This window comes from Anomalospiza imberbis, chromosome 2, assembly GCF_031753505.1.
Source record: "Anomalospiza imberbis isolate Cuckoo-Finch-1a 21T00152 chromosome 2, ASM3175350v1, whole genome shotgun sequence".
NCBI classification, from domain to species: Eukaryota; Metazoa; Chordata; class Aves; order Passeriformes; family Viduidae; genus Anomalospiza; species Anomalospiza imberbis.
The window spans coordinates 80,244,267-80,260,077 of NC_089682.1; the positions used below are offsets into that span (position 1 = coordinate 80,244,267).

The window sequence follows — 15,811 nt, forward strand, 5'->3', positions numbered from 1 at the left end:
TGATTTGTTTTGTTTTGTTTGTTTGTTTGTATGTTTTAATAGATACTCAATAAGGTAGGAACCTGGAGGGTTTTTGTAATTTCTTGAAAAATAGAGGGTTACCTGAATGTAACTTTAGCCAAGTTTGCATGTACATTTCCACAATTATTTGCATGCAATGTGCTGTAAACACAGAATGTAAAAGAATTTCAAAAATTTAATCTGATGAAAATGTCCTTGGTACAATTTTTTAAAATCTCACTGGGTAAAAAGATCGATTTATAAAAACCATAGGTGATTTAGAATGCATTGATTTTATAAAGAACAGAAAAGTTAGCATCCTGCTTCACTAATAAGGTGACTTATGCTTGTCATATGCTGTTCTGGGAGCATTCTGTTAAAATACTTATTACATCAACTTAAACTATCACTGTGTTAATCTGGAATTTCTTGAGCTTTGATGTGTGTATGTATATTATAAATTGCTTTAATTTCTAACTGTGTGTAAGTCAGGGTTTGTGAATTTGATTCATCAGATTATCTGCCATACAAAGAAGAAAATATCTTTTATTGCTCAATGTTAATATTATTATCTATGGTACTTGTTTTACCCTGAGTTCAAGTAAAATAGTTTTGGCTTTGAAATAGTTAAATAGAGCTACATTAGAAGTGTGAGCAGGTTAGAAAGAAAAGTGGCTTGGCTTTAGAAATAAATTATTCAGTAAAGGAAATGTTATCTGTGGTTAGTTATTTTATTTGTTGACATCATCAGGTCCTTAAGGGTTTTAACTCTCTGAGGTCTCAGTCTCATACTCTTTTCAGCTTTACCCATTGGAGGAAAAAGAATTCCACTTTTTATATTGTGAACAGAGTTCCTCAGTTTTGAACATCAGCAACAAGTTAAATGAAAAAAAAAAATTGCAAATGCAAAAGGCCAGAAGTCAAAACATATTTTGTCATTTCAAGAGAATCATTCCAGTGAACAAGCCAATTGGGTTTTTTTTAGTGAACCTGACTTGGTTTCGGATGTTGGCAGCAAATGTAATTTTTGAATATTATTTTAAATTTTAAGGTATTTTTACTCAATACAAAGTGGTTTAATGTAGCCTTTAAAATTAACAATACATTTTTAAAGCAAAGTCATACTTATTAAAAAATTGATAGAAATTTGGTTGTTACTTGGAAGTGAAGACATATTTTATTCATTCCATATAACACTAGATGGATATAAAAATTTTTTTCTTTGTTTATAAAGCAAATAGTATCATAATTTTTAGAAATGTACAGGAAAAGAGCTCTTTAATTCAGGAAGAGGGATTGACTCCTTAAAAGAAAACCATTTTTCCATTTTTAGTCGAATCTAATTATCTGACCAGGAAACTTACCAGGGAAAGGGTAAGATAGAATTAGGTATATTACCAGTATTTAAGATAATGATTTTGTTCTTAGTGAAATTCTTACCTTTTTTTTTTTTTTTTCTTTTTCCCATTATGTGGGGCAATATCTTTAGTTAAAATCTATTTAAATATTTAAATCTGTCAGGGACCCTACTTGTCTCAGGTACATTACAGTGTGTGATCAGTGAATGCTTCCTATGAGAAACTGCTGCTGGTGTCTAGTGTGGGTTATAAGAATTTTATCATTTTATTTGATATGAAACTCTTCCATTATCATTATAAAAAATGTTAAACTTTGTCTTCTTTATTGATATTACTGGATATAAATAAAAGTATTGAAATAAAAGACCTTAAAATATATTTTGTGGGGAAATATATTCTACTCTTAATTACAAATGTTTGTAGATGGCAAAATAATATTTATTTTACTATTGTTCAGATATTTTTCATAAGCTAGATGTTATCTTATGGTGCTTGAAGATAAAAGGTCACACCCAGGAAGGAAAAACTATTACAGTAGTGTCCATGGCTACCATTTAACAATAAAAAGATTTATTTCTTTATAACATTTTATACCTCTGTATTTATTTTTCCTTCTAGCCTGATCCATGGGGAGGGAAAAATATATCTGTACCTGTAGGTTTACTCTCATCATAAGTTTGTTGAAAGTGATTATGTTTCTCCTCCTTGTTTCTAATACCTTTAAAGGGTCTTCAGTACTTCTAAATTAGTCAGTGTATGGTCAGACAAAGCAGATCTTGCAAAATTAAGAGAAAGTTCTTTCTCTTCAATTAGGTCATATATAGCATTACACTTTGAAGTAATTAATTACCAGAGTCTCAAGTGAAATGGCAGATCAGATCTTTTCATCTTTTCTCTTGCTTCTGAAGGTTGTCTGAAAAACACAGTCCTACAAAAGTAAATGCTACAGACTTGCTTCTTGTTTAAAATACCAAAGAATTAATTAAATTAAAAATTGATTAATTCATTAAACAGGGAGAATTAGTAAATATGAGAATAACATTAAAAATTATTGTCCAAAACCTCTGGACTTGATTTTCAGGGTTTTGTCTCAAAATTGTCAATCATACATCAGTTCTACTTTCTGGAAAATATTAGTAGTAAATCGATATTTGAGCTAGTTGTCTTCATCTCCCTTAAAAAAAGGTGAAGAGAGGTTAGGGCACGTTTAGGGTACAGTTCATCTGACCTGCTTTGAGATCTACTGGTCACTAGAAATTCCAATATTTCTTCATTCACTGTAGCTGTCACTGTAGACCTCTGTCTTGGTCAGATCAATTCTGACTCCTTTTGTCATGGCATAACCAAACTCCAGACACAAACATTGTTTTACAACAAAAGCTGGAATCAAATTCTTTGATGTCAGGCACTTAATCCAATAATGACATTATGTGTCTTAGTAATATCTCCATCCACATCTATAATTTTTTTAAATATATGTTCATAGATACAACTGTGTTAGTCAAGACATCACTAGTATCCATTTACTAGTTAGCAAAAACTACCCTTGTGAGCTTAGCATAAAATGCCAAAATTTTCATTTCTGAAATGGGAGCAATTGGAACAGCTTAGAAAATATTGGTTTGTTCTCTGTTGATTTCTCTACTTAGATAATGATATTTTCCCAAAATTGGTATGAACATATCTATGTTATGTCTGGAAGATGTGGAACTAGAGACACAAAAATTAAGAGCAGCCTTTTCTCTTAAAAGGCAGAGGGTAATCAATACATATTTTGAGAGAGAAATACCTTTCCATCAGAATGAGAGGAGAGAGAGAGGAGCATGGTATCTTCTGTTAATAACAGCTAATAAACCTTACCATGTAAAACCGAGTAACCTTTTCAAATTACAGCTACCAATTTCAAGTAGATTTAGCTGTAGTGGTCAGGATCACTTGAAATGAGTTTTTCCACTTCTGGTTGCTATTGAAGCTGTCCTTGCTTACCTTGAAGGTTTATTGGACTATTCGTTTCAACATTGTTTCCACATCTACAACAGTAGAACAGTGTTAATCTTTTTTTTTTTTTCTTTTTTACACTTCAGCTGGTGTCCTGTTAGTTACTGAGAACACAATTAAAATTAACCAAGTAACAAGTACGTATTTTCAGTTGAAAATTGATGTTTCCATTTGCATCATTCAGCAGTGTTTCAGAAATGAAAGCATGGCAGCCGTGCAATTTAGCTTGTAATATATTGTGTGAAGCAAATCAGTATGTAGGTTATCAGAAACTTCTATCAAAAATTGATTGACTTTTCCACTCCATTGCTATCACTGCCTGTATTTTTCCCAAAGCACTGTAAATTAATAGATTTCTTAAACGTATGTGATGCAGATGGACTGGAAGCTATTGGTTTATTTTTCTTGACAGAACGAACTATATTAAAAAGTTGCAGAAACAGCTTTCTCTTTAAGGACAAGTAAAGTATCCAGTTTTTCAGGTTTCCTAGGTATATAGTACTCTGGGAATTACACTGTTTGTATTACTAATACAAACATAGAAGTAGCATAGAAATTTCCAGACTATTTTCAAACTATTTTGCATAAGGATAACAGCCTAAGTATACAAAGTGGACTAAAGGACTAATTTCCATTGCTTGTGAAAATATTCTTTGCCTCAGGAAGTCCTGACAAAACTCATGTCTCCATCCTTCCCAAAATCTAGCTGTATCTATGTTTCCAAGAAAGGAAAAGGCTATGAGAAGCATGGGTGATAATCATAATTATCATAAAATTCCAATTCAATTGAATTTCTGCCTGCTGCTCAAAATAATCATACTGTTCTTCTGATGAGACATATGCTCCTTATTCCAACTACATCCGAAAAGACACGCATTTGAAGATTATGAGATAGTAATGAATACATCTTAATCTATTATTTATTGCCCTTTACCAGCTACTTAAGGCATCACAGGAGATGTTTGCACATATATTTCATTATTAATTGATCAGTCATTATGTATGCATGAAGCAGTTGTAATAGGGATTTTATTATTTTCATTTTTTTTTACAAATTACAGATGTTTTAAAAATTTTTTTTAAAACTTTTAGTTTTTTAAGAAGTAGTGCTTAAACCAAAATGTTTTAATATGTCTTCTTGTCTATATGGAACATTCTCTATGCTCCACTCTTAATTTTTGTTGCTGGATTCTCTAATCTATAAGACAGATTTTTATTTTTATTTCATTTGTAAGAAATGTCTAATTAAAAAAACCACAATCTTTCTCAGTATGCATCAGAAACATGGATATTATCATAAGTACCTCTAAAATAATATTTTTTAAATTTTGTGGATTTGAGTTTACACAATACAAAATAGATGAATAAAAATATAAACTGAAAAAACTAGGGAAATTCACCTATGGAAAAAAACATATTACCATATTGTTCCTAATTTCTATTTGGGTTTTGTTTCAAAATGTAAATGTCTGGTTTACTCTAAAGCTAACATTCCTTTAATAAATCTTCTCATTCTCTTATTTTTATTGTATCTTTTTAGTATCTTTTAGTTAATATTTGCTAATGTTTTGGTTTAAGACATTTTGTTTGGCAGCCAGGTAATCAATCAGATGGATGTCTTATCCATCAAACACTGAGTGAAAGACCTTTGATTAGTAAAGAGGAATTAAGGCATTGATTAAAGACATTGCCTAAGCAGATCAAGAGGTTGTGTCTGTCATAAATGGCTCTTTCAATGTCCTTTCTGTGGTCAGGGTAGGTATGGCCTGCCTTAATGATTGCAGGGAAAGAAACAAATGATAAAACTTCTAAGGAATTAGAGCACATTGAAGAAATTTCCAGTGAACAAAAAAAGACATGCACTTGTGCATGTCCAGCTGTGAACAGAGGCTGATGGTAACTGTCCCCTTCAATCACTTCCCAATCTTGATTTTCCCACCCTAAGTCTCTCCTGCTCTATTCCTCTCCCATTTCAGTGCCCCTCTGCTTTTCTTGGTTGACAGCTATATCCCCTCTCCTCACAAATCCACTCTGGCTAAAAGGAAAATTCTGTCTTAAACCTCCTGTAGCAAGATCTGTGCCCTTCCAATTGCCAACCTACCCCAGAGTGTTTCCTATCTGACTTTCCTCAGTCCCCTCATTTTCAGCTGTGCTCCTTCTGCCCTCAGCCCCTGACATACCCTACTTGTGGCTTTTCCTCTTGCCAGCCAGAGGCTGCCATGGCATGCGCTCGACTTCCGCCTCTTCATGTGCACACGTAGCAGGATGCTGTTAGCTGAATCTGCACTGTTGTGTTGCTGTCCTTGTGGAAGGAAAGGGACAGTGTTTGGTCTGGCAGGAATTTCAGAAACCTGGATAAATATGTTGGCTAAATAAAAGATGCAGGCTAAATGCAGGCTGCATTTATCAAATGTTTTTGTAGATGACAGGCTGATAGTGAAAGAATGGAAAATTGTAACCCTAAGCCAGGATCATTTCCCTCACATTTTAATAGTACAATTTATAAAGAAACTTATTTTAAAATATTTTAGAACAGCAAATGAGTTCTGCTCTCAGTGTTGTTCACGTTACTTTGCCTCAGAAATAACAGAACCCCATGAAGTCTGTTAGTAGGACATGAACAAATTTGCCTATTAATACATAGTTACATGAAGATTAATACCAACCAAGCTGCCAAAATAAGTACATTCTACATGGTTGGGCCATGATCAGGATAGCTATAAAGGGAATTTTTACTCTGATAAAAATGCTTATAACTTTCACAGAGAAATAGAAATGTCAACAGAAGAGAAGGTCCTGAATAGCAGATAGAGAGCAGCCTGGAATCTTAATGCTTCTTTTAGGGGATCTCTTCTCACTGTTTTGCCTCAACCTCCAGGGACATTTCTATTGCAAGTTCATTCTTACTCACTTCTCTCAATGTTCTTTTAAATCAGACCCTTATTACTCTGATTCTGATTCCATATTTAGTTTCTCATCTCAGTTTAATCATACTGCTTCTTACACATGAAAATTAGTTGACTGATGTACCAGGGAAGAATTTTTCCACTCTGTCTTCATGGCCTAGAGTTTAGGAATTGATTTGTTGACTCTTCCACCTATGGAGGAAGCTGCAATATCACTGCCTTCTTGGAATGAAAGCATTTTCAGCTTGTAGGGTGCTATTTCTGGAAGTCTGTAGAAAACTACAAACGGTTTATAAAAGGCAACTATTACAGTTATCACCAGTGCTTTAAGATATCTATGCAGAAAGCAACTCATACGTTTTTCAGTGCTAATGTAAAAGTGATGGCAAATTCTATATCAAGATTGCCCGAACCCTTCCACTGCCAAATGTTTCTCTATTGTTTACAACAGAAATTTGACAATTATTTGGGATAGTATTACTTCCCAATATTTTTTCAGACATATTGTAAGCAATTAAAAAAAATAATTTCCATTCATCTTACTTTTGAAAATTTTCAGCACATTTTTATTTAGGAGGGAAGTTTAACGATATGAAAAAGACTAGAAGATCACAGGAATATACACAATTTTTTTCCATCTTTTTAAAGTGAGTAAATATTAAAAGTCTGATTTGTATCATCATTTTTTATAATGACAAAACTGTGTGTATTTGAATATGAAACGGCTCATTATTAGGTTAATAAACAGGGGGAGTGCAGCTTGTATTTTTTAGCCATATGGAAGCAGTGCAAGAGCTATTTAGGTAACTCAGTAGGTTAAAACAATTACAATACACTTCATAAATCACAAGCAAACAAGATATTTTAGGGAAGGAGCGTGACGGATGAGGTCACCAGATATACAATATGTCATTTAGTTAACTTAGGCCCATATTTTTCCCATAATGTAGTAGATGAACTCATTAGTTAGAATGAAAAACAGTAAGAAGGAGGCATCTGGCTTCCAACTGCCTGTTTCTGACAGGGTTAAGATCACTAGATCTAGTAATGATTCTACTTTTGTCTACTGACATGGCCTTGTGCTGTAGAAAACTGATGAGGTTTGCTGAAAATTTAGTGTCTTACTGTCACAGTGTTAGAATCTAGACAAATGCAATCAGTTTTGGCTTTGCTTCTGTTCATGTTTACCGTTTTGCAAGGCTGCTTTAAGTGTTTAGAATCATTATAAAATAATAGTTTCAGGTTTAAGACTTTTCTAAATTGCTTTATGAATCAGTTATTTATTTCTGCATTCAGAAGGCGACAGAAGTGCTAGGACATGGTGTAAAAGAATATGGAACAGAACTTACAGATATCCAGTTTTACAACTAAAACTGGTTGGGTTTTGTGACCTATGATAAGAAGTTTGCCATTTACATAAAATAATACTAGCAACAGTAATAATGCTGATCAAGAAGGTCTTATAATGCATATTTTCACCCATATTTATGTGGATTTCACAACTCCTAATTTGCTAGGGTTCTTACCTGAAAGAGTTAAGTCTTATCAGTTCTTAATTTATTTTTTCTTAAGGCACAAAATGTAAATTGAACCTTTTAAAGCCTTGTTCATTTAGCTTGTTTGATGTTTTTAAAATGAGAGTTAATGCATTCCACTTAGTAGTTTTTAGATATTGTTATTCATAGTGATAAATCAGACTGAGCTGCATTGACTTAGTGTAGCATATTTGTATTAGGTATTGGAGGCACAGCAAAAAAATAAAGATACAAATCTGATTTTTGGGTAAATCAAGTATCCATACAATTGCCTGAATTTAGAATAACTTCCTTTGATATTTTTACCCTAAATCCTTTCTATTAATATTATGTACTTTATAATATGTCATACTAAAATTTTATGTCCACAAATATGATTTTACTTCCATTTTTAGCATCAAATGACACAGGCCTCCCAGCATTTTATTTTCATTTGGGAACAAAGGTTTGCAAGTCACCTGCTGATTAATTATTTATAGCATCTCAAGATTAGTTCTATTTTTTTTAACTTGCTATGCTGATTGGAAAGCTTCTCTATAACCTTAATTATATTTTGATGACTGTCACTTTCCAAACTAAAATGAACTATTTATTCAAAAAAGTTTGTTGCCACATTTGCCTTTTTTGTGAGAGTATTTTATTGGTAACTAAATAGTTACCCACTAATTGACATATCCAAATCCTTCTCTTCAGTCATTTACCAAAGATGAATTCTGGTTATAATGGAAAGCTCTGTGATCTTTACTAGATACAAAGCTTTTCACTATTGAATGTAATTTGCAGTTCTGCCATAATGCCTTTTTATAATCCTGCTTCTGTGACCATCAGTTGTACCTCGTAATTTTGTCATCAGCAAATTTCACCACAATGTTTTTACCTGAAATCTTTATTCAAAATTTGAAAAAAGTAGCTCCCATGGTAGTTTTTCTCAGTGTGATAGGCTTTTATTTTCTTTTTAAAGTAACTGATGGCTCCTTCTTAGCCAGTTTCTTTTCCCACATTCTAATTATTTTCAGGGTCTCCTGACTAAATTGCAATCTCTTATGACAATCCCAGCTTTACTGAATTTACTCTATTGACCCTTACTTTCTCTGAAAAGTAAATATTAAAAAAGTTCATTTAAGAAAGCCATTTTTTAAATTCATCTCACTACATGCCATTACTATTCTTTACTCCAAAATAAATCCTGAAATCTTGCTTTCTGTTGAAGGCTTGCAGTTGTCCAGATAATTTTTTTCCTATCTCTTAAAAAGAGAAACCTTGTATGGTTTTCTCCAGTAATGTCTTACTATCTCCAGTCGTTTGTTTGGCAAAAATGCCTACTACTAGACCAGTAATATCATGGATATTTCTTTCAAAATTGGCTTGGAAGTCAGTTCATTACAACAGATTTTAATGTGTTGTGTCTTCTGGTTTACTCATGGTAGTTGACTTTCCACAACCGTATTTCCATCAGGTTTTCTGTTCAGCATTGTTGACCTTAATGGAGGTTGAGGCTGGGTGTAACCTAACTCCACCATGTAGTGGACCATCGTCTCTTTTCAGTGCCCTCTTTTCATTTGCATAATAATGGAGCCTTATGCCATTTTATTCACCATATATTTCATGGGCAACAACCTGCTTTACTGACTGTCCAGTACTAATCTTCCCTTCAGCTGAGAAGTGTTATCTTTGTATGGATGGAGTTTAAAGAGGCAAGCAGAAAATTCATTAGCATCATTCTGTGGATCAGATGTCTTTCTGTGCCAAATATAGGCAGTACTAAGTAGATATGGATCTTTTTGCTTCCTGACCTGGCAGATGCTAAATGCATTTGATGCAGCTCATAAATCCAGTTTCTACTTCCTGCTTCACAAAGAAGAGCTCATATCTATTTGATAAGATGTGTTTAAGGCACTTAAGAGAAAAAGAAGGAAGTGGCTTCAGTGTTTATGGCTGTTAAGAGAAGAGAACTGTGCTCCTTTATAATGGGTGATTCTGCTTCATCTTTTTAAAAGCCTCTTCTGTTCTTTCTTAATACTTGTACATATGCAGAGGTTTACATGACCATTAGTTCAAACACATAAATAATCTCTTACAGATTTTTTTTATGTGCACATGCACATAGCCACACTTATGCCCATGTGCTAAATAGATATTTTTTACCTGACTGTACTGAAAAATTGACAGTGAGTTATGAGATTATTATTAAAGTTACATATCTGAAGCAAGGGTTTTTTTTTTTTTTTTTGGTAACAGAGCTTCATTCAAATACATTATAAAATATTTCCCATAATAACTAAACCACTATATCAGAGCCATTAAAAAAGTGTTCTTATTTCAAACATAGGACGGCTGAATTTTATAATCAAGACAAGTAATCCAATGAAAATAATGTAGTTTTAAAATAAACTAGGAAAGCATTTTGTCAACAAAAATAGCTCCAGTTTGTTTCTCTCTAACCAAAATTACGAGTATGTAAGTTACTCACAACTCTAGCTGACTTTTGTCAAAGCATAGCAAATTATTCATATTTAATAGAGATTTTGTGTCTGTTTCACTGAAGTAATTAATAGAGGTATGGTCTTGGTTACAAGATGCTGTAGAATCTTTCACAATCTGGAAATGTTCCAAACTCAACAGATTTCACTTGCCTATCTCTATGAAGCTGTATTTATTTTGTTCATTAATTTTTACTGAATTACAGAATTTTACCTTTTGTGGGAAAAGGTATCTAAAAAAATCAATAATAACACTTGGTTTTTCCTTCATGTATAAATTAATCTGTATTCAGTGCAATATGTGTGTAGAAATGTGTATAATACATATTTAAAAAAAACCACAAAGCAAACAAATAATCTAGCAGTTTTCTTTTGAATGCAAACTTAATATTTGATGACAGCAATACAAAAGTAAATTTTACAGTAATCCAAAAGCATAAGTGATTGCAATTTTCCCTTCTAGTAGGCTCAAGAATCATACAGTTCTGCAGTTGATAGGTTATAATTCTTAGTGTTGTTTTTGCTGGTGGTATTTTGCTGTTTAATTACTGTATGAGTAGTTGATTGTAGTTTCTAAATGTCACTGAGTTTGTATAATGTGATTTTGGGCTCCCTCTTCCAAGTCTGTCTATATGCCAAACAGCTACTAAAGGTAAAATGTTTTGTATGTAGAATGAGTTTTTAAGGTTTAAAATACCATTATTTGTGGCCTTTCTTACACATTTCTGTTATATAAAACCTTATCATCATATTTTATGGGAAAATATCAAACTAAATTTTGTTTATAATCTCTATTTCACTGCAGAGACACCAACTGTATTTCCAGAAAATATCAAAGATAAAGAAACACCAACACCAGTTGAAGATATTCAGCTGGAAAGTTCTATTCCTCATACAGATTCTGGAATTGGAGATGAACAGATGCCCAGTATTTTGAATGGGACAGACTTGGAGACTAGCACAGGTCCTGATGCAATGAGTGAGCTGTTGTCTACTTTGTCTTCAGAAGTGAAGAAATCTCAGGAGAGCTTAACAGAAAGCCCCAGTGAAATTCTGAAACCTGCATCATCAATATCCAGTATCAGCCAAAGTAAAGGAATCAATGTCAAAGAAATACTGAAAAGTCTTGTGGCAGCCCCTGTTGAAATTGCAGAATGTGGCCCAGATCCAATCCCTTACCCAGACCCTGCACTGAAGAGAGAAGCTCAGGCTATTCTTCCCATGCAGTTTCACTCATTTGACAGGTATATGGTTGGATTCATTACTTTATATTGATGTAATTCAGAAGTTTGAAGAGTTTTTATTTCTTCAAGAAGGTTATGCTATGATTGGTTGGTATTACAGTGTGTTAAAAACAACTGCACTACGTCTCCCTTTCTGCATTACCAACAGACCACATAGTATAGACAAAAGTAATTCACCTTGTTCTTCTCTGTTAGCAGTGAATAAAACTCTATGAAGTACTTGGAAAACAGGCCTGTTGTGAAGAAATATATGTGTAATAATTTTTTTTTTCCTTTAAGACATTATTTTAGTGAGAAGGAGGAGGGGTAATATCTGCTGATATAGAACAGATTGTGCAGAAATTCCGTAGAATATTCTTTCAAAGGCTTAACTCTTAATTGGATCCATCATTGAGCTGTTTTCTGGTACTGAAATGCTTTGACCATGGCAAATTGTTTGCTTGGTCATGGTGGAAACCAGTTTCCTTTTAGGTCTTTAAAAAACAGAAGCTGTTAAAGCTCAGAGATTAGTGCTTAAAACTAAACTCATGAACATTTCCACAAAGAGTCCTGTGTTACTTTTTTTTTTTGGGCTGTATCTTCCTAGTTTCTAATGAATATACTTGTCTTTAAATGTCCAGTCCCTCTCAGTCATCCTGAACATAGAAATTGTGCTCTTTTGGAATTCTCCGATCTTTCCAGAAGTGTAGTCTCATCCATTGTGAGTTTAGACCTAAGTCTTGTGTGTTGATGTGGCTGTATTTTACATCCTTTCAGTTTCTTCATAAAAATATTTTTAAAATGTTAAAAATTGAATCAAGGCTTAAAGACAATTTAAGACATGTCTTGAAAACTTAGAAGTATATTAGTTTGTCAGGTGGGTACAAGTAAAGTTCAGGCAAGTAAAATACTGATGGAAATAAAAAAATAAGGCAGAAAAGAGTTATGTTGTGATTTATGAGGAAAAAAATTATATTTATAGAAAACCTGTGACAATATCATAAATATCTTTGTGAAGTCTTAAATAATATTCAGTATTTTCAACATAACGTAAAATGCAAGACATGTCAGAATTTTAGAAAAAATCTGATGTCTTTTTGTCTCTCCATATATAAATACTGAGGCTGCTTTTCTGAAATAATTCTATTAATTATCAGATAGTTTCTGTTGTAAGAAAGATTATTTTATCACGATAGGAAAAATGGAATATTCTTTAGAGGTAATGACTATATCCCTTATATATACATTTAAAATATATATATTTTTTAGGTCTTAAGACTTTTCTAGAGAAAGCACATTTAAGAGCTTTTTCATTAATATTATTTTTTTAGGTCATCAATCTGCATATTTTTATTTTAGATTGATTTCATTATGAAGTGAAAAATATTTTTTTCTTCCTATACAGTTAAGAATTTTTCCTTATCCTCTGTGAGGAACCACCATATTCCAGAATGCATTCTTGTACATTAAGCAGTATAAAACATCATGCTACATGTACAAATAATCACACCTAAACTGTAAACACCAAAAAGTTTACTTTATCTAAATTTCTACCTGGGTTAATAAGAAAAATATTTCATTCAGAGAGCTGTAGTTGATTCATACAATGCCAGACACCTAAATTAAAAAGGAGCATATCATCTCATGAGATGTCTTTGTCATTGTTAGAGGGAACTTGACATCAAGGTGATTGAAGACATTAATTTTATTGTGCATTTCTAAATTACAGCTCTATAAGACAGCACTAAAAACTCCAAAGGCCTGCAGTCAGCTGGCCATAACCTTTATTTAATCGGAGCATGTCCATTTAATTGTTCTTGCAACAGTGTTACTGCTTGTACCTTTTGAACATCGTTAGTAGTAATAGATAATATAGAATTATGGAATTATTTAAGAGATGCCTCATGTCTAGAGCTTATAATTTTTGATAGATATTTCATACTTAATAAGTTTAGCAGCTAGTGAGTTTAGTGGTTTGTTTTTTCCCTGACCTGTTACCCTGCTGACCAAATTTAATGATTTTGTGTAAAAAGTGCACCGCCGTATTTGTATCTTGGTAGCATACATTCTACATGTCAGCCTTTGGAATTGTTCACTTCTTCAGAAAAAAAAAAAGGTGGTAATGGGTGAAGTTTAGGCAAAATAATTCACTTTTACATCATTTTGGTGTTTTGTTTTTTTTTCTCTTAAATATATGATCCTGCTGTCTGATTTTGGTGAGTGAGGTAGATGATGAATTTTATTATAACCAACAACTATGAAGGGAAAAACAACAGGTTGAGGCAAGTCCAGCAGATTGGAAAATGTTACATTCTTTTATCCAACTAAACAAATGTTTTTGAACTGTGGCCATCTTGATAAAAATACAGATGTTCTTAGCCCATCAACTAAGACCTCAACTCACTGGTTCCACTCCATGGCTGCATTATGGAATGATGCCCATTGTTCAAGCAAGTATTCCTGTGTGCAGATTTTTCATATTGCCAGAGCATTTACTTGACCACTGTGAACAATCTTTGGAGGCAAATATAGGTGATGGTGTCACTTTTCCAAATTATGAAGGTGGAACAGATTCAGATCCTGACCCTGTAACTTTTTGTGGGGGATGAAACAAGGGTTAGGAAAAAAAAACTTTGAATAGTATATTGAAATAATAACTGAACAAATTTAAGTATTAATTGACAAAGCAGCATGCATTTTACCTAGTAGTGATTTCTGAACATTTTATTTCCTGTAGTATCCCAATAAATATTGAAAAACTGAAAAGAAATTACAGCAGGATTGTCTTTCCATATTTGCTCATGTAAACAAAATTGTGTTTACTAATATAAAATAACAGTTAAGTATGATTTTTTTTTAAGCTACAACTGTGCCTGTAAACTATATTTCTGTAGGATCTTGCCTTGCTGTAGTTTATGCAGCTTTTGGTACTTCACTGAGAAATGTGGCTATTGGTCATCTAAATTGTCCCTGGGGAGAGCCATGAGCAATGGAGTGTATTGTTTTGTCAGGTTCTATTTGTTTCAGGTTTTATAAAATAAGCACAGTGGTTCCATATTTATAAGCAAATCTAGGTTAGAGAAATGTATTTTTTACATTAATCTGGAGATATTCTTAGTCCTTTCGAGGGTAGTTTTTTGTTTGCTTGCATTTGGATGTGTGAGTACCTAGCAAAAGAACAGTTGAGGTAATTTTCTTTTACTATGATCACGGATGAAGGTAAACACCATATAAAGTCAACTCCTGTAATTTGAACTTGAGAACTATATTTTAGCATTTAATATTATGTGTTTTGCTCTGCATGTTCTTTTAATTGTACATTGCTAATGTGTCTGTAAGAGTAATTTTGTATATGCTACTGCATATTCTCCCGTGGAATTTGCGCAGTCGTAAATGAAACATAAAAGCAGAAAAAGTGCCCAGCATGTTTCATCAAATGGGAGCTGTGAGTAGCTAATGTATGCAGCAGTTCAAGTGCTATCAAATGTAAATGATGAGGTGATATTGATGAAAGGAGGGGATTGAGGTCTCGGGGGGCGCTGATGACGGATTGAACAGAAGCGGCCTTGTGCCACACGTAACTCAAGTCTGTCCTCTTCACCACTCAAAGCCGTAATGGGAGGTGGCAGTCTGAAATGAGTTGCCACGGCAAAGAGTATTATTTTTGAAATGCTTTCACACAAATCACTAGGCCCTGCATACAACTTAGTTTCATGCTTTAATGTCATCAGGAGGCACAAATTGGTGTGTCTAATTGTTTGCCACCTGCCAGCAAAATGAGCTGCCAGGCAGCCAGACGGGTTTGATTGTCTGTCAGCTTTTCAATAGATTGAGAGTGACAACATCAAAAATTTCACTTCAAACTCTGAAGCTTTGAGCAGCTTTTCAGAGACCTCTTCCCCACAAGTGCTTCTGGACAACTGCATTTTTCAATTAGTTTTCAATATATTGCTGCCTTCTGCCTCATCTGTCTTAAGGTAGCTGTAATTACATTATGAGCTATATAAACAGATTTCTGGGACACAAGAGCCTCGATCCTCAAAGTTATGACATGTCTTTTAACGTCAGACTGAATTTCTTGAAAATGGCATCCAGGTTGTCATTTTTAGAAGCAAACACAAGGGGTGATTTCTCCTAGATTTGCAACTAATGGAGCATAACTCACCAATAATTCCTTTTTGCCTTCTCATCTTCTGTCTGACAAAATTCAGTCCCTCTTATTGATTTTTAGGGTTTGGGGATTTCTTGTTTCTTTTTTTTTTTTTGGTCAATTTGCATTGGTCCCACTAGATGCAACCTAGATCATTATAG

General features: G+C 33.3%; 1 protein-coding gene across 12 annotated transcripts in view; it reads left to right on the forward strand.

Annotated features, from left to right (window-relative positions):
- NBEA (neurobeachin) overlaps positions 1-15,811 on the forward strand; it is a 461,765-nt gene that overhangs the window by 165,241 nt on the left and 280,713 nt on the right. For all 12 annotated transcript variants that reach the window (XM_068182009.1, XM_068182000.1, XM_068182001.1 and 9 more), the window contains one exon: positions 11,083-11,521. In XM_068182009.1, coding sequence (XP_068038110.1) covers positions 11,083-11,521 — 439 coding nt within the window. The remainder of the gene's footprint in view (positions 1-11,082; positions 11,522-15,811) is intronic.